The sequence below is a fragment of the Dipodomys merriami genome, unplaced genomic scaffold, assembly GCF_024711535.1.
Source record: "Dipodomys merriami isolate MVZ:Mamm:240054 unplaced genomic scaffold, mDipMer1.0.p SCAF_15, whole genome shotgun sequence".
NCBI classification, from domain to species: Eukaryota; Metazoa; Chordata; class Mammalia; order Rodentia; family Heteromyidae; genus Dipodomys; species Dipodomys merriami.
Window position 1 is genome coordinate 6,709,801 of NW_027202826.1, and position 27,260 is coordinate 6,737,060.

General features: G+C 44.0%; 1 protein-coding gene across 1 annotated transcript in view; it reads left to right on the top strand.

Moving 5' to 3' along the window:
- Positions 1–27,260, top strand: part of Smad1 (SMAD family member 1) — a 49,219-nt gene that overhangs the window by 11,794 nt on the left and 10,165 nt on the right. The window contains exons 2-5 of the mRNA XM_070022145.1: positions 10,476–11,049; positions 20,838–21,095; positions 23,737–23,853; positions 26,341–26,562. Coding sequence (XP_069878246.1) covers positions 10,650–11,049; positions 20,838–21,095; positions 23,737–23,853; positions 26,341–26,562 — 997 coding nt within the window. The 5' untranslated portion in view covers positions 10,476–10,649. The remainder of the gene's footprint in view (positions 1–10,475; positions 11,050–20,837; positions 21,096–23,736; positions 23,854–26,340; positions 26,563–27,260) is intronic.

A 27,260-nucleotide genomic window follows, 5' to 3' on the forward strand; every position in this document is an offset into this window, starting at 1 on the left:
TTATTGGTCCCTCTGCTTGCCTGCCTGCAGGTTCCTTCCTCCATGAATAAAATAGCCTGAACACAGCTGTGACTGTTGTTACAGCTCCTGTGCATGCCAATCCCTGTGAACTTCCTGGGGCTGTGGACTGTAGCATGCTCCTTTCCTTTTCTTCTGTGCCTTTATGTTGGTGGCAGACACTCAAAGAATTTGTTCAGTAATGAGCCAAGTTCTCCTAGAAGTTGAGTGTGTAGAGGAGGACAGTGAGGGTTGGTCAGCAAGTCACTGGTCAGCAAGGACTGGACAGAGCCATGAATGGCGGCACAAGAGGCCTAGGATCCTACTGCAGGCTGTGCTTGTTTCTGTCTCAAGCTATGAGAAGCTGTGGCAGGAAGGGAGGAAGGAGGAGGGCTACTGCTGTTTCCTCCACCTTCTCCCGAGGTGGCCGGTGTATGACCGCCAGTCCACCCCATGCTGGCTGATCACAGTGCTTGCGTCAGTGCTGTAGAAACTTTAGATTGTAGACGATATTTTTTCTTCCAAATAATAGATTCATGCTAGAAAAGAGAGAGGACCAACTTAGGAAGATATTTGAGTCACTCTGGCACTTAAGTTTTTTCTTTTTGGTAAAACTTGTATGTGTTGAAAGTCTTGAAGGGTGTTTGAATTGTTACTGGAAGGGATTTGAAGGGAAGGTGACTATTTGTTGTTATTGTTACAGTCATTTTGTAAGTACCATTTTGTAAATTAGAGTACCATTTTGTACATTAGGAATTTTTGATCATGTAGCTGACTTGCTCAGTAAAAGCACATTTTTATACATCTAGAATCACATATTGCAAACCTGTGTTTGTAAACATTGCTTTGAAAGTTCTAATTCATTAGTGCACCTGTTCACCAACTCTCGTCAAGTTTCGTTTCCCTTTACAAAAAGATGAATGTTATACCTTTTGGTCCTAGTGGGGTCTTCTGGAGCTATGAGTAAGCTTTTCACCTATGTTCAGCTTTTGTTTCTATTTTGGGGGTTTAAATTCAAGAACAGCCATTGGTTGAGTGGCCGCCTGCCCTGCAGTTCTGTCTCCTTTCAGCTGGTGGAAGCCCACACCCACGGCTTACAATAACATTTTGCTTATGGGTAGCCTCTTTTAACTGGAAGATCTTACACTTTTTCCTATGTTACATATAAGGGTCCTTTTTTAATGTTTCATTAGATAAATCGCAATTGAGCTACATAACATATTTAATCACTGTCTTATTGTCAGCCATCTGAGTTATTCAGAGCCAGGTGCCCTTGAACCTGGCTGTGGCTCCACTGAGGACACACTTTTCTCCTCTTGCCTCTCAAGTCCTGACTGTTCCTTCAGAGCACTGACTCCCCTTCAGTGTCACCCCACGCCCTTTCACCCCCAGTGTCTGTCCATGAAGACACGGGGGAGGTTTGCCGACTCCTGTTCATCACCCAGCTTCTGTGGGTGAGTACTGTCCTGATCTGTGGACTGCCCCTCCAGTATTCACTTTCATAGTCCCATTAAATTTCTCTTCTATGGTAAATTATTTTATTTGCATAAGTCGTAAGTTATTTATGGCGATGTCTCGGGATACATCCAGAATCTGACCATTTCTGCCATGCAATGTTGGTCCAAAACTCTGGGCTTGTGCCTTCATAATTGTCATAGCTTCTGAACCATACCTCCTGCTCACTGTGTCCATCTCTGCGTGGGGTTATTCTGCCTGAACCCAGCAAGCGGAAACAACCCATTCTCTGCCAGGTTGGCGTGTCACTCTTCATTCCTCTCCCAGTGGTTCCCATCTCAGGCTGGAGCAAATGCCGTCACGTCCACCCCGTGTCTGTCTGTGTCTCCTATGGGCCTTCACATCTGCACACCCTCTGCAGACATGCATTTCCCCAGAAGTCCGTTGGCCGGGTCCCTGTCTTGACCTTCAGAATGTTGGTCTCTAGGACCTTAAAAGCTGTCTTTCACTGTGGTGTCCCAGAGCTTTGGGTACTTTCTGGGACACAGTAGGGATTGGTTGGATGAATTGAGTAACTATAGAGATGTTATCTTAATTTCCTTCTTTTCTTTTTTGAATGAAGCTAGAACTTTATTTTTTAAATGCCCCCAAATTGAATAAGCCCATTTAAAATTAGCTTTATTTGGAGTATTGCTATGTTAATAATACATTTTTTTAAGTTTTTGAGCATTTTATGAGTTCCAACTCAGTCTTACATATTCATATTTAGTCCTTCCCACAAGTATTCATATTTAGCCCTTCCCACAGCCAGTAGGGTAGGTGCAATTATCAGTTATGTGAAAAAGCCAATTAAAGCAACCTCAGAGTGTGTTTTGATCAAGTATGGTGACAAAGTGGTACTTGAGAGCTACAGTTTTAAACTACTTCAGGGTAAGGACTTTCTTTTGCCTCCCTCCCTCCCAACCCACCCTCTCCTCCTTTCTTTTCTTTCTTTTTTTTTGTCAGTCCTGGGGCTTGAACTCAGGGCCTGTGCACTGTCCTGGAGCTTCTTTTGCTCAAGGCTAACACTCTACCACATGAGCCACAGTGCTACTTGCGGCTTTTTGTATATGTGGTACTGAGGAATCGAACCAAGGGCTTCATGCATGCTAGGCAAGCACTCTACTACCAGGCCATATTCCCAGCCCCAAGGACTCTATTTTTTTAATTTAGAAATAATCTTAAAAGACCACAAAAAAATTGTTTATTTGGAAACCTGGAAAACAGGTCCTAATCTTTACGCTGGGTTTCGATTGCTTTTTGTTTCTGTTTTGAAGATAGGTGGCATAAATGGTTAATGGTAAGGATCCTGGCAATGACAGATCAACAAGTTTTATTTCTCTCACCTGTGGAGGAAGTGGCCACCACCCCAGTTTTTTTGAATTAGGAGGGAAGTGATTTTTTCAAGTGATAAAAAGAAATAAAATTCCATGCTCTTCCCCGAGGAGGAGCTGAACAATTGGGAGGGTGGCGTGAGACCATGTGCTGGTTTGCAAAAGGATATAACTTGTAAAGATGTTTCCTTTCATGCCTGTGGCGAACATGGACTCGTTTCCCTTCTAGAGGGTCCTGATTAAATCATGCAATTAAGAGCTGAGCTGCGGATCTAAATTTAGGGAGAGGGCTCAGGCCGCCCCACCCCGGGGTCATCCTCCTCCACAGATGTTCATGCTTGCATAAACAGCACCTGTGGGATCAATGGAGAAAGAAAAAATTGAGGCAGGGGTTTTAGGAAAAAAGGGGGAGGGTGAATAGTTTTTCCTCCTGTAGTCAGTTGTATTTTCATCTGTGACTTCAGCATTTGAATTACTTTGTTGTTTTTTAAAACTCGATGAATAGACTTTAGGGCCTGTACTGAATTAAAATGTAGATTCTTAGGAGAATGTGGTTGGAAGTTAACTTTTGAGCCTCAGATTTCTTAGTAGAGGTGAGACAGTGATCTATAGCGTATCTCTGGAGGGTTGCTAAGGGGAGTCAGGGAGGTACAGATGACCAAACAACCTGGGCCATGCTGCACACAGTAGTCGCTCAGCTAAAGGTTTGCATTTATCTGTTATCTGTTAGCATTTGTTATCGTGGAGATTTGCCACAGTTAGCCTTTATTTGCAACGTGTAGCTCTGCTATTCGAGGACAGCTCTAACTCAGAAAGCGTGGTTTTTGTAGGGGACAACTAAGGTCTTTAGCCTTTCCTGTGTTTGAGGCATGAACCAAGTGCTTACCTCCAGTTGAGAATGAAGGTTGTTTGAGTTGCACACTGATGGGTTTTTTTCCAGGGGCAGTCACAAGGGCCCGGAAGTTATAGAAGGTTCCAGGTCCTGGAGGGCATCTCTGCATTTACTCATTCAATAATGGGGATTTGGTAGGATTAAGGAATGCTATAGGGCTTTAGAGGTGATGGAGGAGAGACCTGCTTGTTAAAGTGAGGGACAGTTAGAAACTTTAACTTCTATAATCCCTTTAACTAAACAAGTAATCCTAAACAAGTAATGCAAAACAGAATTGCATTCTGATATTCCACAGGGATTCTCTTCAATAACAGAAATTAGCCAGGTGCCATAAGCAGCCTAGATTTGGAAGGAAGTGTGCATGCAGTGCATACCAGAAGAAAGGGTTCTCTAAGTACGTTTCTAATACGGTGAGGCTATGTTGAGATGCATACATAGTACATCTGACTTCATGAACTCCTAAGGAGCCGAGTGTCCCCTGTCCCACAGGTAGGAGCGTCTCCTCCAGCCCACAGCTCTCTCCCACTAGCTTCTCCACGTGGCCTGCTGCCCAGGCTTTCCCTCACTCTGACAGAATATCTGAGCAAAACAGCTTCGGGTACTTGGTCTTGGGTTTCCGAGGGCTCAGTCCTGCATGGCAAGAGGGTGGCGGAGTGGAGCAGCTCAGCTCAGCTCAGCTCAGGCCAGGCGGCCAGGGTGAGAGAGCCTGCCTGTGCCGGCCGGCTTCCTCCTCCTCCCCCGTCCTTCCATCTGGGCTCCTGGCTGTGGCATGGTGCACCCCCACTCAAGGAGGGTCCCCCCGTAATCTTCCCTGGAAACACCCTCACGGACACACCTAGAGGTAAGCTTTGCTCTGCTGCTAAACACTTCTCTCTCCTATCAAGTTGACAATCAAGATCATCCACCATGGCCCGTTTCCCCACCTGGGGGAGTGAAGTAGGCCAGGCCAGTTTCTATGGAGCCCTCCCATCGGGCCAGTCTATGGGGTTGTGCTGGGGGCATAGCTCAAATGGTAAAAGTGCTGGTCTACCAAGCACAGGACCTTGAGTTCAAACCCAGGTCCTACCAAAGTATAGATAATGTACGTGTAAGTAGATAGTATGTATTTACTGGCATTAAGACTCTGAAAAAAATGTTCTTGCAGCCTTTGTCTTTTAAAACATTTTTAATGTGTAATATGTTAGTCTAGGAATTTTTAGGTGTTTCTGGATATAACTTTCTTGAGAATCATTTGTTTTTCTGTCTTGGTATACAGTGGACTTCAGTAACTAACTGAAATCAAACCTCTTAAAAGACAAAATAGTCCGTTTTGGAGTAATTGAAATCACATTACCGGTCCCCTGGCATGTTCCCTTTGAACCTTTTGAGGCTTTAAGCATCTAAGAAGAGGATTAACCTCATCAGGCCTTGACTGTGTGCTATGATGGCTGGCACATACCTTCTTAGTACTGATTGTCACTGATCAGTTTATACAGCTGTACCATCAGGTGTTTTGCCATCTTCAAGGTATCTAGTAGAGGATGTGGCAAAATGGTTTTATGAACTATTCCAAGTCTAGAACGACACACAGTTCTGATCCATCCGAGGCCTCACTGTTGCTCCATGTTGGGAGCGCAGATCCTGCTTTTTCTATGTATTCTTAAGGTTGGCCCATCTGTTTAAGAAGGAGCCTAGCTGCTTGTGTAAGTCTGCAAATATGCAGCTACTTGAAATATTTGTTTCTTTAAAAAAATGGATCAAAATGTTATGAAGTTGTCTTTTTTTCTTGAGTAACATATCTAACTGTTAAACAGTTTCATCATGGTTAATCAGTATCCTGTACTTTCAGTTCCTTTATTCTTTTGATCTTTAAACCATGATGTTTTGTCATTAGTAAGGACAGAGTAATGACCCAAAGAATCAGAAGAGTGGGGGGGGGGCGGTGGCGGGGAGAGTCACTTGCCTCATTGATAATGGTCCATTACCTTCCGTCAGGTACCTTTCATAAGGTACTGTGAGTCTAATTTTTTCCCCTATCACACTGAGAAACCATATTGTTTATCTTACTGGATAATTTAATTATTCCCTCAGTAATTAATGGGATTATTCATTTTGTCTAGCCCTGGCTTCCCTTCTCATTTTTGAACTGCCTCTAGTCTAGGCAGAAACACAGCGGTTGGTCATTGTTTGTCTCCTCTCACTTCACCTTTTAATCATAGCTGCAGTTATGGCTTGATAACTGTGGGAGCAGTTCCAGGAAGGAACTAATAGGGGACAGCACCGTCTGCAGGCACATGCACCAGTCCCCTGTATACATGGGGTAGATTTGCGTGTAATCTTTCCCCTCGGGTACACTTCCAGTTGCCCCTAGATTACTTAGGCTACCTCATTCCATGTAAATGCTACATAGTCTTGCTCTGTGGAGTAGGGAAATTAATGAATGTTGAGTACAGATGCAGTTATTTGAAACAACTGTTCTCCTTTAGCCCTTGGGTGACTCACAGACACAGACTCCATGACGTGGAGGGCTATGGATCTTCCCTTGCAGGTTAATTTCCTCTTCACACTTGATGTGGGGGTCTAAGATGTGGAAGGTCTTGGAGGAAGAGAGCACATTTGTGGATCTTCTCACAGTTGGATAATTACTTGGTTGGTTGCTGGATGAGACCATTGATGTACAATTGACCGGTCAGGATTGACCTTGGTATAAAGCAAGTCACCCAAGAATTAAACCATTTTTTAAAAATGTTTGCTCCCCCCCCTTTAATAGTAAGAAATACCTCATAAGTTTCAAAATCAAGTCTCTGCTTAAGGGAGAATACTATAATCGTGTTTGATTCTGACAGTACCAGGAAATACCTTCCATAGGAAAATACCTGGCTTCAGATATTTTAAACACATTTTTCTTACTTTCATACTCTGCATACAATATTTGGGTGGATTGAGCCAATGAACTGATACGTATTGAGAGAATATACTTAGCAGAGAATTGATGTGTGTTGAGAGCAAAAAGACACCGAGTATCATTAGCAGATATCTATATAGAAGGGCTTAAAACGTTCTGATTTAGGATGTTCTCAAAGGTTAGACAAGTATGAGACATTACTGATCATCCAAATGCAGTCATGGTTACTATATGGGGATATTTAATTGTTCATGTAAAAGTTACACCATTTGTGTTTTGCTTATAATGTTCTTCAAGTTATTACGTAGATTTTGTGAAGTTTGTTTAATTGACTGGATGTGGGTGTATTAGTTTACTTAATGATTGTCCAGTTATTAGATGCTTCTCTTTTTCTATTATAAATAATTCTCTGATGACAATCTTTGTATGAAACATTTTCCTTTTAAAATATTTCCTTGGCGTAAATTTACAAATATGAAGTTGCTAGAACAAAGACCCTAATGTTTCTTACGGTTGCTTGTGGGAGGGGATTTGGAATGTTGTATTTTGTTGGTTTTCTTTGTCAGTGCAAAATGTTTGTATTTAGACAAGAGGGAAGGAAATCTCTGTTTGCTGACTCATGTTTTATTTTGCACTTTAAGCTGATAAGACCACTTAGCTTTTGACATAAACTAAGGCAGGAAGTACAAAAAGGGGCAGGGAAAAAAAAATGAGTGGTCTTGCCAAGTCTCCTGGACTGACATGAGTGTTTTGTGTGAGGTAGGTTCATGTTTGGCTTGTGTACTGAAAGTGCTTAACTCAAGTCTTCAGCCTGCATTTTGTTTTGTCTGTGTGTGTTTGTATAAAGAGGTCTGTCATCGGTTCAATTTGGCTTTTGTGTCTTTTGGGATATTTACTACCCAGCTGGCCTGTGCGGTGTTGGGAGGCAGTACGTTTTTACTGTATTTCTCTCCCTGTGTGGTGAGGTCTCCCTTAGCTGTCTTTCGGAAGCTCTGATTCTGTCTCATCTACACACTCTGCTCTGTGGGATAAGGTGACCCACCCACTTTTCAGTCTTGCCCCTGCCCTGTAGTTCTGTCTTGGGTCCTGACCCTTCTGAGCAAACCCTATCATTCTTGTAATGTGCCCAGTTAGAAAAGTGGCTTAAAAATCCAGGCTTGAGAGTCACATGACATCGGTTCAAATCGTGACCCTGCTACTTGGAGATGTGAACATAGTTTTGAATAAGATTTGTAACTCTTCAATACTTTACTTCCTGTAATTATCTCCTGTAATAATTGTCTTCAGGGAGTTGATCAGATGGAACTGGCTGCTAGATTGTACAGTGCTCAAAGCTCTGTTGATTGTGCAGAATTGCACTCATCATTTAAGGCCCGTCTGATGTTTTCTCTGGAAAAACATCCTGAAATCCCTGGAATTAATTCTCTTCTGCTTTTCTACTTTGATGTACTGTATTGTATTTGACTTAGTCTGTTTGGGCTCCTGTCACAAAATTTCTCACAGTCTTGGAGGCTGGGGAGTATAAAATGACCGATTTGGTGTCTGGTGAGGACGCAATTTCCCCACAGCTCTGCTCACTGTACCCTCACAAAGTGGGGGGCCAGGTCTCTCTGCCATCTGCAGTGGGAGTCACCCCAGCCAGGAGGTCTTTGCCGTAATGACCCAGTTACCTCCCAAAGCCCTCCTGTGCTAGGCAGTGGGTGATGTGCCGACATCCAGACACACGTGCTTCGCTTGTCATAGCATCTCACCGTGCTGTCTTACGGTGCACGGCACACGTGTCCCTCCCCTGTGCCCGGGGACACCGTGGTGCAGTTGCAGCTCCCTGGCCCAGGTCCCAGAGGTGGCCTCGTAAGATGCCTCTATACTGTCCTTGAGATTAGCGTGCAACTCTGCAGCTTGCTTTGCGGGGTGAGTCGCTTACACACTGGTTCTTTCATTAAATGATGAGCCCCTTGAGGGCATTGGCCATTTTTGCCTCTGCACCCATGTCTGGCGTGCCTGGCACAGCCCCAGGCACGCAGCGCAGCTCTGTGCATGAGCGGCAGGTGGGAGAGTTGAAACAAACATCTGACTTGGTGGTTACTGTATACCATTCCAACACACTGACCTTGTAGAACAGACTCTCAGGAGTGTGAAAGTAGTCCCCATGAGTCTGATACTAATACTAACCCCTTCCACGTGAACACCATGGCTTAAAGTACTTTTTTTAAACTTTTATTTATTTATTTATTTATTTATTTGGTCCGGTTGTGGGGCCTGAACTCTGGGCCTGGGCGCTGTCCCTCAGCTCTTCAGCTCAAGGCTAGCGCTCTACCACTTGAGCCACAGTGCCACTTCCAGCTTTTTCTGTTTATGTGGTGCTGTTGAACCCAGGGCCTCAGGCATGCAAGGCAAGCGCTCTACCACTGAGCCACCTTCCCAGCCCTTAAAGTACTTTTAGAGAAGAAAAAGGCATGTGGAACAGGAAGAAATCCACTCCTGTAAATTTTTGTTACTAGAGGCCGAGAAAGTTGTATTTCCAGTTCTGTAAAACTAATGTTTCACCAAAAGTAAATTACTATATCAATAGGTACACTCTGACCAAGTGTGACATTTGATAATGGCAGTTTTGGTTTTTTTTCCTTTCTTTTTCTCTTAAATGAAAACAACTCATAAACTTGGGTGAAGCATTTTTAGGAAGAAAATAACGAATAGGGTCCAGGTCTCCCCTAAGCCCTTCAAGAGTCAAGTACTGCACTCATTCAACTGTTGCTGGTGATGTGCTATGCCAGTGCTGTCCACGGTGCCAGCAATAGAACTGTGTGAAACGTGACATGCGCCGTTCCTCAGTCACTTCTTCTGCAGTGTCTCTGGAGACATAATTGCTCTTACAGTTCTTCATAAGCATTATCTTCTCAAGTTTGAGGAACAGTCATGATTCCCCCACTTCTGTTCCTGTAACTGGCAACTTGTGCCTTCTCTTTTGTGCCTTTTTCTGTCTCTTTTAAAGTTTGCCCCACTTATTAGTATTTTCAAAGAACCAACTTTGTGTATGTTTTCTCTAGTTTAGTTTTTCTTGGTGGTAGTGGTGCTAGGTTTGGACCCAGGCCCTTACACTAGCTTGGCTTAAATGGCTTGCTTGCTCAGGGTTGGTGCCCCATCAGCTTGATTACGTCTACAGCTTTGCTATTTCCTGGTTGCTGAACCACGATCCTCTAGATGTCAGCCTCTTGAATAGCCAGGATTACAGGCATGAGCCACTGAACACCTAGCTCTCTGGTATACTTTTCCTGCTGTCAGTTTCTTTTGGGGGGTTTTGCTTTGTTTTTTCATTGTGGATGTACACAGTTATTGTGTGAGTGTGAGCATGTGTGCGTGCCTGTATCTGTGCACATGCCTGCCTCATGCTCTTGCATGGCTTTTGTGCTCAAGATTGCCACTTTGATGGTTCATTGGAGTTATTCTCATGGACTTTCCTGCTCAGGCTGGCTTCTAACTCCAGTCTTCAGATCTCAGCCTCCTGAGTAGCTAGGGTTACGGTGTGAACTGGTGCCTGGCTGATGATACTTCTCAAGGTCTCTGTGAATGGATAGCAGTGCTGCTGTTTCGTGGTACCTCACAGGACCTTTTCTAAAGGCACACAGTGCTGGCGAGAGGGAATCTCTTTAAAGACCAGCAATCCTGTTGGGTTTGGGCCCACCCTGAGGACTTAATTTAACCCTGCTTACCTCCATAGAGACACCGTCTCGAAGTACCATCACACTGAGGGCTAGGGCTTCATGGTGGACAATGGAGAACACACTTTAGTCATAGAATACTCACTAATCATTAATAGTAATAATTGTGGTTTAGCAGATGTGATTTTACACTTTTCCTCCTTTTCATTTTTTAGGTGCTGACCGCATTACCGTATAGAGCTGTCGGAATGGTCATTTTAATTTTCAGGACTGCAGACTGAGTCTCTGGAGAGGATCCTATGTAAAGGAACTTGACTTTCTTCTGGGGACATTTGCTCTGGAGCCCCTGATTTCACCAGCTCTGAGGAGATACAACTAGTGCACTCACTATGAATGTGACAAGTTTGTTTTCCTTCACAAGTCCGGCTGTGAAGAGACTTCTTGGGTGGAAGCAGGGTGATGAAGAAGAAAAATGGGCTGAGAAAGCTGTGGATGCTTTGGTGAAAAAACTGAAGAAAAAGAAGGGGGCCATGGAGGAATTGGAAAAGGCCCTCAGCTGCCCAGGGCAGCCCAGTAACTGCGTGACCATCCCCCGCTCTCTGGACGGCCGGCTGCAGGTCTCCCACAGGAAGGGCTTGCCCCATGTCATCTACTGCCGCGTGTGGCGCTGGCCCGACCTCCAGAGCCACCACGAACTCAAGCCGCTGGAGTGCTGTGAGTTTCCTTTTGGCTCCAAGCAGAAGGAGGTCTGCATCAACCCCTACCACTACAAGCGGGTAGAAAGCCCGGGTAAGTGGGTCCCCCCTCCCTGCCCCCCTCCCACCCCCCATGCGCCCCGCAGCAGAATTGCGTTGTTTCAAACAGAACAAAGCAGTGATCTCTTCCTGGTTTTGGTTGCAATTCTGAGGTTGAGGGAGGGGTGTGGGTGTGGGTGGATGGGGAGGTCACACACGCGTGCGCACACACGCACACGCATGCACCTGAGGTGACCCGCGTGGCTTGCAGCCCTAGAAGTGTCAGCCCTTGGCTGCTTGGCCGATAGCCTCTGGGTCGGTGAGAAGCAGCTCACCACAGTGGGGAACAGGGCCGGGAAGGAAGGGGCCCGCCCGCACCATGGGCACGCTCCCTGTAATGGTGAGCCCACCTCTTCCAGCTTCTACCACCACCCCATCCCCCACCGGGGAACAAGCCTTTAAATGCTAGTTCTCACTTACCTATCTGGTCATTTGTCCCTTGTTTGCAGAGGTCACTCTCAGTTTGTCCTTACTCTTTGACCCTCACCTCCCCTTCTGTGGTCATTTTGTTACTGACATTTAAGATAGACAATAAAACCAGTCCTGACAGGACGTGGTTCCTCATAGTAACTCCCATGCTCTGTGAGAGGTTTGACAGGCAGGAGGCAGCCAGCTGGCTCACACAGGCATTCTGAAATGGTACAGATGTCATTCAGCCTCATTTACCTAAGAGTCTTTTGAATCACATATAGTAGAAACTCTTCCAGAAAGCTTTTCAGGCGCAGGTTAAGATCTATTTAATTTGAATTAACCAAGGTTTTCTGTTTTACATATTGTGAAATGGCTGGTGTGAGACTGGGACAAAGGGGTTTTTTCCAGAAGCCCTGCCATCTCAGGCCCTCACTCTCAGCACTGATGACATTGGCCCCCTTGGGCCACGTGGAGCATACAGGGCCATAGTCCCTGCGAAGCAGGAAGAGCTCCTCAGTGCTCACTCCGCACCAAGTAATTGTGTGACTCCCGATGAAGAGTAGCAGAGCAGTTTTAAGTGTAAGATAGCTCCTAAGCCCCTCAAACTTGAGTCCCCAGCAACACTTGCATGAAGAGCTCTTGATGGAAATCTCAGCTCTAGGGTTTGAATAGTGGTTTTCAAGTTGCATTCCGCAGACTTGGAAATGCACAGTTTTGGCAAATAATAATGGTATATATTTATGGAGTACACGATAGTATTGTTACAGACATACCTTGTAGAATTAAATGAAACTAAGGAACATATCCATCACCTCCCATACTTTTGTCCCTTCTTTGGAGTGAGAACATTCATAAATGCACGTTGGGCAGTGTTGAAATACACAGTTCATTGTTAGCTCTGACCACAGTGCTGGGCAGTCCACCACCAGAGCTATTCCTCCTGCTGGGGACTTTGGACCCTTGGACAGACAGCTCTCCTTTCTCCTCCCGCCTCCTGAGGATGGCCTGTGAGAGCCGGTATCGAGCACTGCTAGCAAGTCCAGGCCTGTTGTCTGGAGGAAAGGTGCTAGTGAACTAGTCTTTTAAATCATTCAGAATTTCAAATAAAAAATTTATTAGCAAAAGTTAATTGTATAAAGAATTTCTTTGTAATATTTACATACATGCAGATAATATACTTTGATCAAATTCTCTATTTGATCAAATATATAGAATATATTTGTCTGTTTTATTAACTTGCATTAGTTTTGACGATATTTTTTATTTTTGGGTCCAGTGTCGTGGGGCATGAACTCTGGGCCTGGGCACTGTCCCTCAGCTCTTCACTTCAAGGCAGGCGCTCCACCACTGAGCCACCTTCCCAGCCCAGTTTTGAGGATATTATTGTATTTGTATATGTCACCCCCTCTTGTCACTCTCTCTTCCCCATATCTATATTTCTTACCCCCCATTTAACAGTTTTTAATGGATTTCATTGTGCTGTATTCATATATATATATGTATATATATACACACACATGTATATATATAGGGGATATATATATATAATGTACTTTGATCATATTCATCCCACTTTACCCTTTGTTTTCCTACTCTGTTGCTGCTGCTGTTTCCCCAAATTTTGAGTTTTGTGTGTTTTGATACAGGAATAAATTTTATTTACTCTTTCCAGATTTTCCCTTGTGATACTAAGATGATCACTCCATGGTAATAAGTTATAGCATGCATTAATATCATGGGGGGGCTTATTGTGATAATTTTGTACGTGTATACTTTGAACAAGCTTACCCCCTCTGTTATACTCCCATGATCACCCTTCCGTTCAGTAGTATTTGGCAGGTTTGGTTGTGCTATCTTTGAAGTGTCTGGGAGGCAGGGAAGAGAGAGGCCTATTGTTATTTGGCCCAGTGCACATGTTGTCCTTGTTCTTTCGGGAATCTTTGCTGTTTCTTTTGACAAAAAAAATAATTTTATCCATTTAAGTGATTGTGTTTTTTCTTAACCCACATGACTTATTTTGTTACAATTGAGCTGGTGTACAAGTAATTGTAGGGGAAAAAGGAAGCCTAGGCAAACACTTACCTGCAGCCTGTACACATGATGACTGACTGTGGCAGTGTATGAGGAGAGGAGCCTTTTGTTGAAAGGTAGAGCTTGGACCATTACTGAAAACACACCTTTGAAAAAGTAGAAAATGCTAGGAATTTCTTTTCTGTATACATGTGGACACTTCCAGGGAACAGAAAGTTCAGAGAGCTTGGGAAGACTGACCTTGCTGCTGATGTAGCAGATGGACTGTTTGCCTGGACTTTTACTAGCCTTCAGAATCAAAGCTGCTTATTAGTGGTTGAATTAAACGCAGGCTTTCTTTCTCTTCACCAAAGTAAATGCTGACAGTGGTTAAGTCAGCATCTAATTGTGGCATTGAGAAGACATTCTGTTGCTATCTGCTACGATTAAAATGCTTTCGTGGAGATTTCCTGCTGTTCAGTCTTCTTGGTTTTTTGGTGTTTTTTTTTAATGTTTTTCACATGATTCTTGAAAATTACCTTTCTTTTGCACTTTGAACTTAATCAACAGGAAAGGTCATATTAACCTGGGCTTAAAATGCTGAGATTTTGTTGGCTGCACACATGTGATCTCAGCCCTGCGGAACCACAGGACCTAGAGTTTGAGGCCAGACTGCACCACATAGCAAGACTCTTTTCTCACTGACAACCCCCTACACCCAGCCCACCTCCCCCCAAAATCAGTAGTGTTCATTTGTAAAGTAACCCCTTCCAGATACTTTCATTTTCAGCATAGTGGCTGCTAGTTATTTAAAATCTAAATGCACCTAAAATCTATGGCCAAGTCTCCAGTCTGAAAGTTCTGTTTGTAGATTGTATAGTCTGTCTCTTGTTACTTTTGCTTTCCTTATAGTTATCTTCCCTTCATGACCTGTCTGTCTATGCAGTGTTTGGTGAGCAAGATCAACAGTCCCAAGCTCTGCCATCTACTGCTGCTAGCTCGTAGAGTAGAAATAACACTAGCCAGCTGGCAACTGTTAAAGATTAAAAAAAGTATGGCTGAAGAAAAACAGCAATTTTGAAAACCATAGAAAAACATACTATAAATGAAAGAAGTATTGTGGACAGTGAGAAAACATTCTAATATAGAGAGTGACCTGGCTGACTCACTCCCATGGCAAGGTGGGTGAGAGGCTGAGACTGAATTTGAGCGTATTCCACCGGATCGTCTTCCTCCAGCTTGCGCTGTGAGGGTTGTGTGTGGCTGGGGGGAGGGGGGGCCACAGGAGCCTCGCCCCATATGTGCCTCCCTGGAAGGCACTTGGAAAGGGCATGAATGGCCACCATCTTGTTTTATTCTCAGCCTTTTGAGTACTAGATGGGAGAGGGCTCAGATACCTGGAAACTTTTCCTCCAGTACGTGTCCCCTCCCCTGGCCCTGGCCCCACTGCAAAAGCCAGTGGTCTCTTCAAAGCTCAGTATTGTAGCTGATAACCATGAATTAGCCAGATCCTCAAACCCCTGCCATGATAATTTGAAAATATGAGATTTGGGGCGTGGGGGGTGGGGAAGTAAAAAAAATTAAAACAACAGCAGCAGACAGCTGGGGCACTTTAGGCAACTTCAAGACAGAGACTGTAAGCACTGTGTTAAGAACCCAGGCAGGCTGGGCGCCAGTGGCTCACATCTGTAATCCTAGCTACTCAGGAGGCTGAGATCTAAGGATCGTGGTTCAAAGCCAGCCCAGGCAGGAAAGTCTATGAGACTCTTATCTCCAGTAAACCACTCACAAAACCAGAAGTAGTGCTGTGGTTCATGCTGTAGAGGGCTAGCCTTGAGCTGAAGAGCTGAGGGACAGCGCCCAGGCCTGCCCAGAGTTCAAGACCCAACCCACGACCGAACAAAAAAAAAAACAACAGGCAGGCTTGAGGAACCGCCAAGTTCTGTTTGGAATTGTGGAGGATGACTGTCAGCAGATCCTGGAGCAGGGCTAGTGAAGCCTTGAGACTTCCTCGGGCTTGCGCTGGACATCCACCGTCTCAGGCTCTTCCCCACGGGGCGGGGGGGGGGGGGGGGAGTAGGGAGAGAGACACTTACCTGGCTGCTCACGCACGCTGCTGTCCTTGTCACTGCCCTCCCTACCTTGCGCCCCTGACCTTTAGTACTGCAGCCTGACAGCAGTTATCTGTTGCAGGTCTGCTCTTCATAAAACAGTGAGGAGCCTCTGGGTTGTGAAACTAGCAGTGACTAACTTCCTCCATAAGTGACCTAGCATATGCAAACCCATTCTTGGTTTAATCCAAAGATTTGGGTTGATGAAGGACCATACAGCAAAATTTCCCCATAAAAAAAAATTTTTTTTTTAGGTGGTACGGTTGTTTTTTGTTTTTGTTTTTTTAACTTCAAGGACTCACACTTGCTAGGCACTCTGCCATTGAGCTGTACCTCCAGTCCTTTTTTCACACGGGTTATTCCTGAGAGCAAGTCTTGCTTCCTGCTCCAGTGCACCCTGGCCTGCAGTTCAACATGCTAGCTCACCATCTCCAGCTCTTAATTGAGAAGAGGCTTGAAACTTTTTCTGCTCAGGCTGGCTTTGAATTGTGATCCTTCTAATCTCAGCCTTCCAGGTAGGATTACAAGCATGAGCCCCCTGTGCCTGGGTCCCCTCGTTCTTCAGTGTGCATTTCTGCTATGGAATCCTAGCTGGTTTTAGGATGGAAGCTAGATCTACAGTCTGCTCTATCATCATCTCAGGTCGGGAGATGCTTTTCTTGGTCGCTACCCCACCCAGGAGGGACTTGTTTCTTAAGGAAGTGGAGGTCTGGCACTGTTGTCACACCATACCAGCACACCCTGGCCTTCCCGCTCGCCTGTCTGGAATCCCCACACAGAATGAAGCAAAAGAAGAGAATGACTTTATAAGGAGATTTGGGCAGCTTGGTGTAAACTGAAACCAAACATACGTACGACACAGTGAAATTGCCTGGTGTGTTTTCCTTTGTTTCCCCATTCACTGTAGCTAGCCAGCTTTGTAGCAGTCAGCCACACTTGTTTTTCTGTGACAGTATTTTTCTTTGAGTGCCTGAAAAGTTCCCAACATTGGATGGGTATGCTGGTATGTTAGGCAGGTATTTTACTAAGAGAGTCAAGTTAACAATCAGTTGCGAATAAATGCTTTTGAAACATAAACCCCACAGCTTTTGCATAGGAAAAAGACTTAATTTTAAATGAGGTATTTAAGAGACAGCTGATGGGAATCCATCAAATAGACCCTGGATCCAGCTCAAAGGTACTGCCGGAGACTTAAGTCTCTAAGACCATTTCATCAAACAGTACGTAAGCACAGAAATGGGTTATAAACCAGGAACCCTGCTGATGTTGAATAAGTAGGCAAGAAGTTGAGACAAACTCTTGCAAACTCTTGCAGACAGTAGAGTGCCAGCTGCCAAGGGCAAGTGTGGGCTGGAATTCTTTAGGAAATTCAGGACAGAAAGGCCATTGAAAGGAGAAGGGTTAAATTTGAGAGAACAGAATTCAAGGCTAGATGGCTTCTGTTGAATTCTAACACTCTGACCTGAACCACTCACCTCTTTGAGTTAAGGTGTTTGCTCACCATGAAATGAAGCAGTGATTATAGCTCTTCCCAGGTTGTGGGAGATTAAACTACTAAACACTGCATGCCCTGCACACTAATGCATTCAGGATAAAGCAGCTTAGTATCTCTGTATGTCTTCCTTAGAATAAAAATGAATTTGCAATGGACACACATTATCATTAAGCAGATGTTCAGAAACGAATGATAGTGAAAATAGTACTAATGAAGCAGTTTGTTTTTGTGCTTTCTGTGTGGTAGGCACGGTGTTGGCCACTGCATATGCAGTCTCCTTAATCCTGACCACAGCTGTAAGCAGCAGGTGCCTTCAAGGCTGCCTGGATACAGAGTTTGAGTCAAGCTGTCACCTGACTTGAAACAGGCTTGCAAGTCCATGCTGCTTCACATTCGACTGCCTCACAAAAGAAGTGGGTCTGGGTCTGGGAAGGTGGCTCAGTGGTAGAGTGCTTGCCGTGTATGCATGAGGCCCTGGTTTCAATTCCTCAGTACCACATAAACAGAAAAAGCTGGAGGTAGTGCTGTGGCTCAAGTGGTACAGTGCTACTCTTAACCAAAAAAATAAGAAGCAGCTCAGGAACAGTGCCAAGACCCTGAGATCAAGCCCCAAGACTGGCAAAACAAAACAAAACAAAAAACCCGAAGTGGGTCTGCACTCTTTAATCAATCATCTGTGTTAACAAAGGTCCAAGCAACCCGAGTTTTTATTAGTAAGAGCATGTGATCTGAAATACATACCTACCCCAACCTTGTAGACTTGGATCGCTGGTGGCAAATTGGGAGTTCTACACTTGTGTGTTTCTTTAAAGAGCTTTATTTGTATTTCCCACTCATCAGCGATTATCATTACATGGCCAGTTTGATGGAACACATTTCACAGAATCAAATGTAAACTCAGAATAAGCTGCCTATACTTAATTCAGTGACAATTAACCAATTAAGCTAAGCTGCCTGATGGGACGCCTGAGGTAGCCATTTGCCAGTAGTTGATTAGGCAGCAGCCCACACTTGCCCTCAGTGGCACCTGTCCCTCTCCCAGTGCTCAGAGCATCATTAAAACCATGCAGCACTGAAACACCTTAGCACAGCAGCCCATCGCCGGCATCCGGGAGACAGCTTGCTTAGGTGTGAATCCTGGTTATTGGTTACATGTTCTTAGGCAAGTCACATAATCTCAGTGGTACCCAATTTCCACTTGTATGAAGTGGCAGAGACGACAGTGCCTGGGTTTACAGTTGGTATGGGGAATGAGTCAGTATTTGGTACAGCTTGGGATAGCAGTTGGCATATGTAAGCACTGTATACATGCTAAATAAAAAGATCTGGGAGAAATTCTAGTGTCCATTTTTACCGGAGGGAGGCTTGACAACTAAATTGCCCCTGAAACTTGGATAGTAAACAATTGTGCAGAATTCTAAGCTTAGAATCTGAAACTAAAACCAGTCTCTGTCCTCTGGTGTTTGCACTATGAAGGATTTTCTTTTTTCCCCCCCTTTTCCTTGATAATCTGAGGTTTCTCTGTCTTCAAACAACTTCGGTAGTCTTTAATAACATTGCACCTTTCTTCTGTGGAGGTTAAGCAGATAAACAGTTGGCAAAGGAAAAACTGGGATAAGGGTAGGCAGTGGTGAAACCAAGAGGGAGCTTGTATTAGACTCTGGGGAACCTCCCTCCTTGTCGCATGGTGTGTGAATAGGCTGTGTAGTTATCCCTGTGTGAAATCCCAGACAAGAACTAGGCTGCCTGAGTTCACAGGGCAAGGATCTGGGCTGCCTTGACCAAAGCAAGTGCTCTTCCATCACATCGTGCTGCTGACCAAAGAAACCCAGCATCATATAAGGCCACACAGCCTTTTCCTTATTCTTGCTGAAATCGGTGCCACCTGAGAATCGGGATGACACTGTAGAGTCTTAGAGCGGGAAAGGGTCATCTCTAGAAAGCTGCTGTAAGGTGAGAAAAGTTGGAGTGACAACTGCTAAGATAGGACAAGAAAACCTGGTGTATACTGTGCATGCAGTAACCCCGCCCTTGGTTCACCAGGCTGTACTCACAGGTACAGAGGTTCTGATGAATTATACCTGGATGAGCTACAAAAGTCTGCCTTTATAAACAAAGATCTTGCCAGTTGAGGTACAGGGAATCGGAGAAAGACTGGTCTATAGATCAACAGATCAGGAAAAGATTAAAATAATTCACAAACATATGAACTGAAAACATGAAAAATAAAGGACATTTCTATGTCAGATACTAGGTGGTATAAAAGGAAACAGCTGTGCCCTCAAGGGCATCAGCAGCATGGTCTGATGAAGGGAAGTCTTACCAGTTGTAACATGTGGCAGATCCGTGGATAAAGGCCTGTGCGGCCACAGTGGGCACAAAGAAGAGTGGGTGACAGTTGTGGGGTATGTGTGCTATATGGGAGGCTGAGAACAGAAGGATGGAGGTTCTGGATCAGCCCAGGACACAGAGTTCACCAGGTTGTGTGTGGAAGGGAGCTGAACAAGGTTCACTGCAGCGATCCCAGCAGTGGCAAGATGGCAGATGGCGGCTCAGGCCGGTGCCCAAGAAGACATGAGACCTTACAAACATGGGGTCATACTCAGCCCCGAGTACCACAAAGAAACAAACGACTCCTAGCCCTCCCTAAGTAGGTGTTGATCCTCCAAAGAGCATATTTTCCAGGGGTAATGATGTGTCCTGGGTAGATTGCCTGGAAACCCTCAAAGGTAAAGGTGATTCTTGACATTCTGTAGGAAGGTATCTTCTGAGTCCTGCCTATCAAACCAGAAATAGCGTGGAAGTGTCCTCTCTCCCATGCAGTTCAAAAGGAATTTTCATTTATTTATTTATTTATTTGTACTCAACCAGGGCAGAGGGGAGCGGGAGCAGCAGCGTTTCTGTGGGCCATCTGGGGACCGTGGCAGGAACCTCGCGGTCTAATCTACGGCAGGGCTCGATGAGGAAGCTGGAGGTTGTTGACTGTGCTGAACACCAGTTCCTTATGTTTTTAACATGTAGAGCTTGAGGAGAGACAAGTTGTGTTTGCCTCTCTCCAGGTGTCTACTGCTTTGGGCCTTCATACTTGTGAGTTTTCAGTTGGCAGATTGTGGCCAATCCCCTGTGTGCTCTCGGCCAGCCTGTCCTGTGTTGCTCAGGATTGTCGAGAAGTGGGTAGATGTACTATCGTTAGAGAGATGAGCTTCATGAAATCTGGCCACCAAGACGGGACACCGTGTCACACTTTGTAATTTGTAAACCACTGGTGTGATTCATTATTAAAGTATCATTAGATAACCAATAGGAAAGTTGAATTGTCAGTGGTGATAGAGTTCTCATGATATTGGTGAAGACAAAAATCTCGATATGTAACCCAGGCTATCCTTGAATCACGTTCCTTTTGCCTCAACCTCCTGAATTCCGGGATTACAGGCACATACCACAGTGCCCAGATTGGTGATATATATTCTTAATTACACTTTGGTTTGTACTGAGTAGAAAAATTAAGAACGGGAAAACCTTAATATCTTTAACCCAAGGATTATGCTTTGCAGACTTTCTCAGTCAGTGCTTTGGACCTCTGGCGTATGTTGTAATTCTGAGGAGACTGTACTTGTTCGTACTTTTGTTGTTTTTCATTTGAGTAGTACTTCTGAGTTGACGGCAGGGCAGAGTTCAGGTAATTTGTCATCATGTCACAGATTGCATTTCAAAGATTTTGCATCCGATTTTCATCATTCTCCTTTCTGTTTCCAGTTCTTCCTCCAGTGCTGGTTCCAAGACACAGTGAATACAATCCGCAGCACAGCCTCCTTGCTCAGTTCCGTAACCTGGGGCAGAATGAGCCACACATGCCACTCAACGCCACTTTCCCGGATTCTTTCCAGCAACCCAACAGCCACCCGTTTGCTCATTCTCCCGATAGCAGCTACCCAAACTCTCCCGGGAGCAGCAGCAGTACCTACCCTCACTCTCCCACCAGCTCAGACCCAGGCAGCCCGTTCCAGATGCCAGGTAGGAGGGGTGTTCAGACCAGATGGTGCCTTGGGGAGACTGGCCAGCCTGCCGTGGAGGGAGCAGCTGGGCCCTGGACACTACTATGCAGGGCGGAGACTCACAGCCAGGGAAGCAAATGGCTTGTTCGTTTGTCATGCATAGATGCTCAAATATGCTGTATTTTCCCTTCTTTTTTTAAAAAAAAATTTTTGAAACAGCTGCATCCTTTTGGGAGTGGCATAATTATTACAGTCTTTGCTCTTGATAAAAGAAAGGGAAAAATACTGTGTATCACATTGTGGTTATGAGAAACACAGCAGATTAGCATCATCATGGGCAGGAACAGCCATGCTGTAAATACCACCTCAGAAAAGATATTCCTGAGGGATCCCACCCCCATTTAATTAAATTCATTTAGGTGATGATGTAATCCCAAGAAACATATACTTTACCAACAAAGAGATTGCAACGGAAGTATTGCAAACCATCTGTGTGTTTAACTTAGCAAAGACAAAAAGCAGTTATTTTCCTTTTTTAGACCAGATAGTTACCAAAATAAAGGATCAATTAGGACATGTTTTTCAAATTTTAGGTTTGTATACAAGTGTCTCTGAAAAAAACAACTTAGTACCAAGTTTCTAGCCAATCAGCCTCAAGAAGGATATTGTTAATGATACATTTGAAATGTGTTAACATTTTGGAAGGGAACATGACTGGGCAACTTTACTGGACAATCCAAGTGTTTTTAAAACCAAAATTGGAATGGGAAAGAAAGATGAAAGAGGTGACATTGATTAAGAAGCGTTGTACTCATAAACTGACATTTTGAATGGTAATCCCTTCGTGCAACTGTGTAAAGATAATAAAAATGTAATTTTTAAAGTAAATTTGAATTCAACGTCAGTGCCAAGCCTTCACAATTAAAGTTGCTTTGTTTTTTTTAAGTATTATCATTCCCTCTGAAATCCATTATGCATTATGAAAAATAGATTAATTTAAAAATCAAACTGCTGGTGTTTTCCTGCCTACCTGACTCCCTTGAACCCATTGTGTTTGGACATGTCACAGAGTAGTTAAGTTTGATGGACATGTCAGTGCCGAGTAGTTAAGTTTGATGGACATGTCAGTGCTGTGTAGTTAAGTGTTGGCACTTTAGAGCAGTGGCAGCCCCAAGTGAGCACAGACCAAAAGGCTGAAGATTATCCTTGTGTTTACACTTTCTGGCTGCTGAGAATTAAGGCACAGGTCCAGCAGAGGAAATTTGGAAAGGAAAGGAGGGAGGGGGTACTGATGGGAATTGTAGACGAAGCCCCTCCAGGCTGAGGATGCCCACCAGCTTGATGGCAGCAATCGCTAAGTTGGGACCTAGAGGAGGCCCTGTCTTCCCTGGCTGGGGTGAAGCAGAGTCAGCCCTACAAGCTGCAGAGAAGAAGCTGGATTTAAGGGAGGACAGGGAGTCTCTGTAGTCCTCTACCTGTGTTTCCAGTCATGCTTGTTAGCAGCTGGACAGTAGCATTGGCTGTGGTTCAGTAGGAGTCAGAGGGGAACCACTGGGGAGCCCTGGCTGTCTGACCACTGTCAAGTCCCTCAGGTAAGCTGTGCCCCTCGGCCTCATCATACATGCTGGACTGACTCAGGACAACCAGAGAGGAACTAACTTGGCTTTAGTCGCAACAGGTTATTTGGGAAACCAAACACAGCCGACTTGCATTAATGCTTGTTTAAGAAATCATGTTGTTGGCTCTTGTTTGCCCGCTGGCCACGTGCTCTTCAGAAGAAAAGTTACAAATTCTAATATCGAAGACAGCTGAGATAAAATGACTTGGTTCCTGTTATTCAGCTACTAGAGATTTAAAAACTAGTGATTATTTGAATGTGTAGAGAACAGATGATTGCTTAAGGTTGTGGGAAATTAGCAATTTAAATCATCAGTAAGCTGTAATGAAACTGGTTTGGTAAATTCCTAAAACCCCAGTGGATTAGTATAAGAGAGTTTGAATTTTTTTTTTTTTAGTAGTCTTGTTTAGCTTTAGATGCTTTCAATCCACTAGTGAAACTGAAATGCAGAGGTTTCTCAAAGACTCTGTGCGTATAACCCCCTTCCAATTTCATGATCCTGGATAGACCGTCACCTGCTGGAACTGGATCCTGAGTAGAGAGTCACCTCCTAGAACTGGACCTGAGATCAGCAGCCAAGCCCTGGCCCTGGATAGGCAGTCAGCTCCTGGAATTGGATCCTGAATAGACAGTCAGTCCTGGAACTGGATCCTGGATAGGCATTCATCTCCTGGAACTGTATTCTGGATAGGCAGTCGACCTCTGCAACTGGATCCTGGATAGGTAATCAGCTCCTGAAACTGGATCCTGGTTAGGCAGGCAAGTCTTGAAACTGGATCCTGGATAGGTAGTCAGCCTCAGCAACTGGATCCTAGATAGGCAGTCAACTCCTGGAACCGGACTCTGGATAGACAGCCAACCCTGGAACTAGCCCATAGTGTTGCTCCTTCCACTGAATTGTCACTGAAAACATAAGGCTCAGGGATGGTAATGATTTTTGGAAATCATCTTGTCAATGTAGATAGACCTTGATATTCTATTTATAGTCTAAAGTTCTGATTAAACTGGCAACTTAATCTGCAATCTTCTTGAAATTTTACAGCTGATACCCCTCCACCTGCTTACCTGCCCCCCGAAGACCCTATGACACAAGATGTGTCTCAGCCAATGGACACAAATATGATGGCCCCTTCACTGACTTCAGAAATCAACAGAGGAGGTAACAACATTGCTACTTGCTCCTCTTTTGAGGAATCTAAAGCTCATAGGGCCAAATGTTGCTTTCTCTCACAATTTTTTATTCATTAGAGTGCCTGCTTAGCAAGCATGAAGCCTTGAATTTAAACCACCCCCCAAATTATTTTATAATTATAATTATAGAAATATATTAAATACTAATATATAAATATAAAATAAATATATTAAAATTATAAAATTAAAATTATTTTAACGATGAACCTCAAGAACGTTTTCTGAGATGTGTGGCATAATTGGAACATACAGCTTTCTGGTACTAGGGCTTGAAATTGGCCTCAAGCTGTCACTGCTAATGGCTGGTGCTCTACCATTCAAGCCATATCTACAGAGTGAACATAGAATTTTTTAATTAGTTAACAAAAATCTTCTCTCATTTCTGGTCATCTTCTGGTCATCTTACAAGTCAGCAAATAAAAGAATCTGGATGGAAAAATAACCTATTGTACTCATTTTGGGGAATTTGTGTTTGCAGAACAAACTAGCAGGAAAGGTGGGGCACGGCCATATGGCCCCTGTAACTGTGTTGTGAAGCTTATGATGTCCATTTTGGAAAGTAGACACAGCGTTACTATTTGCCCCCCCTTTTTTTTTTATTGTGAAAGAACGGTACAGGGTTACAATTACATGGGCAAGGTAATGAGTACATTTTTTATCAAGAAGCATTGTTGCCTCCTTCCCATCTCCCCCCCACATCCCCTCCCGTCCCCCGCCCCGCCCCCAGCCAAAGTTGTAAAGTTTGTTTTTCGACATAATGTACATCTCATTGTTGCAATGGGTCCACCTGTATCCCTATTTAAACAATTTGTTTTTTCCCTTCCTCTCCACGAATTATACCAACATCAAATACAGTGAAAACAGGGGTTATACTGTGGGGGGGGGGGGACTATTTGTCCTTTTAAATAGCTTCAAAAGTTTGCTTTATTAGAGTAAGTTTATAACCAGCTACTATTTTCATAAAGAAGGAATGTTGGCTTTTTCTTGTTGTTGCCTTTGGTGGTTTTCCTAGAGCAAAGGTCAAACTACAGCCTACTGCCAATTCAGCCCACTGTCTGTTTTTGTAAATAAAGCTTTATTGGAACATAGCTGTGTCATTCATTACACATTATCTATGACTGCTTTTGTGCTAAGAAGGCAGAGTAGGATCATTGTGATAAAGACCATATGGCCCACAAGTCTTTCTGTCCTTTTATAGAAAAACAAAAACAAAAACTTGTCAGCTTTAACCTAGATGAATAGTATTCTGAGCCTTCCATTAGTGAAGTTGCAGCCTTCCTTGAGATTTAACACTTTTAAGTTATTAAAAGTTATCTCTTTGAAGTAGAGCAGATGACAGGGAAGAGTTGCTTAGCAAACAGGAAAACTGAGTTTTCAGGTGACCTACTTAAGTATATAAAAGAGCAAACGTGTGTGGTTTTAAATGATTATTTTCCTTACCAAATTCAAAAGTGAAGTGTAGTATTTGTGGGTTGATGTTTAAGAACGCCGAGTGCCTCTGCTGGGGATTTTTCTTTCCGTGTTTTAATGATTGTATACCCCAACTTCTTAAACCTCAGATCACTGTATACAAGTAGGTTGGAAATACTATCGTTTGTAGTCCAGAAATCTCTAAAGCAGCGGTACAGTAGTTTTTACTACAGAAGGAACTTAAAACCTTTTAGTTGCAAGTGTTTAGAAGCTTGTTCTGTTTGGAGATTTGTTGGCCTTAAGAGATTTGACTTCACAAGCTGCATCCTGTCAGTAAAGTTGGGTAATTTCCATTGTTGGCCCATCCTGGGAATGAAGAGACAAAACACACCTGCTCTGCACGACTTAAAGCAAATATAAGGAAGTTAGCATGAAATCTGGATGGGAGAGATATGATTCATTCTGTGAGACTGGCCAACTGGCAGGATTTCTTCCTGAGACTGAGAACTGGAGCAGAACTGAGGCTGCCATCATCATTAGCAACTTAACTACGAAGGAACCTAACTTCTTATCAGTAATTAAAAGCCGATACTCATTACCTTGAAGAAGCCTGGTTATGCCAAGGCTTTGCCCACAAGACTTCTCCTTGCCCTCCCGCTGAGCCTGTCTTCAGGCCTGTTGTTGTCACCTCTTGCATTTGTTTGACTGGTGAACGGAGGTCTCTGTTGGGTGATGTCCATCTCTGCATATTAAAGAGCAAGCAGCCTTGTGAGCATTCAGCAAACACTGTTCTCTAAGCTTGTTTGGCTGGTGTTTTGGTTTTCTGACAATAATTAGAAAAAAATTTTCCCAAACAAAGCACAAGGCAACCCTTAGTAAAGTAACCTGCATTAAACGGCGTAGAGACACTGCCTACATTATGATCCCAGCAACCCTTCCACATCTTTCCTCCATGATGCTGAACCAACTTCACAAAGCAGTTTCAGTTTTGAGAGCTGAGCCAGAGGCAGAGACCTGGGCTGATAGAACCTTTTCTCTCTTGCAGATGTTCAGGCAGTTGCTTATGAGGAACCAAAACACTGGTGCTCTATTGTCTACTATGAGCTCAACAATCGTGTGGGTGAAGCGTTCCATGCCTCCTCCACAAGTGTGTTGGTGGATGGTTTCACCGATCCTTCCAACAATAAGAACCGCTTCTGCCTTGGGCTCCTCTCCAACATTAACCGGAATTCCACGATTGAAAACACCAGGCGACATATTGGAAAAGGCAAGTCTTCTTCCAAATGTTTATCTGTTGTGTTCCTGTTTCCCCCCAGAGGTGACTCAGTCATTCCTATGGCAAATCAGTGTAGCAAACACCAGGTAATGTTCAGTTACTGCCATTTGAAATACTTTTCAAATTAGTCTTATAAGTTCTTCCAATCAGTGGTTTGTTTGGGTTTTTCAGTTATTTGTTTTTACAGTGTGGAGGATTGAACCCAGGGCTTTGTGCATGCTAATAAAGCGCCTTACTAATGAGCTATGTCGCAGCCATTGACTTTCTGAGACCAAGTTCCCATATAGCCCAGGTTGGCCTCCAGGATCCCACTGCCTCACCTATGTTGCATGCAGGAGGTGTGTTACAGGACATTGATTAATGGATGCTGATCCCTTATATAAAATGGGGTAGTATTTCCTACAACCTGCACACACCCTCCTGTTCACATTAAATTCTCTCTGGATGCTTTAAACCTAATTCAGTATAAATGCTCTGTGCTTGGATAGTATACTGTATTATTTAGGGGAAAATGCCTATACATGTTCAACACTGATGAGATTTTTTTTGAAAAATAGATTTTGATCTGTGTAAGGTTGACTGTAGACTCAGCATAGCTACAAAGAAGCAACTGTAATTAATGACAGTAATGAATCTTAAAGCACTGAAAAACAGTACTGCTGGACATGGTAATACATGCTGCAATCCCA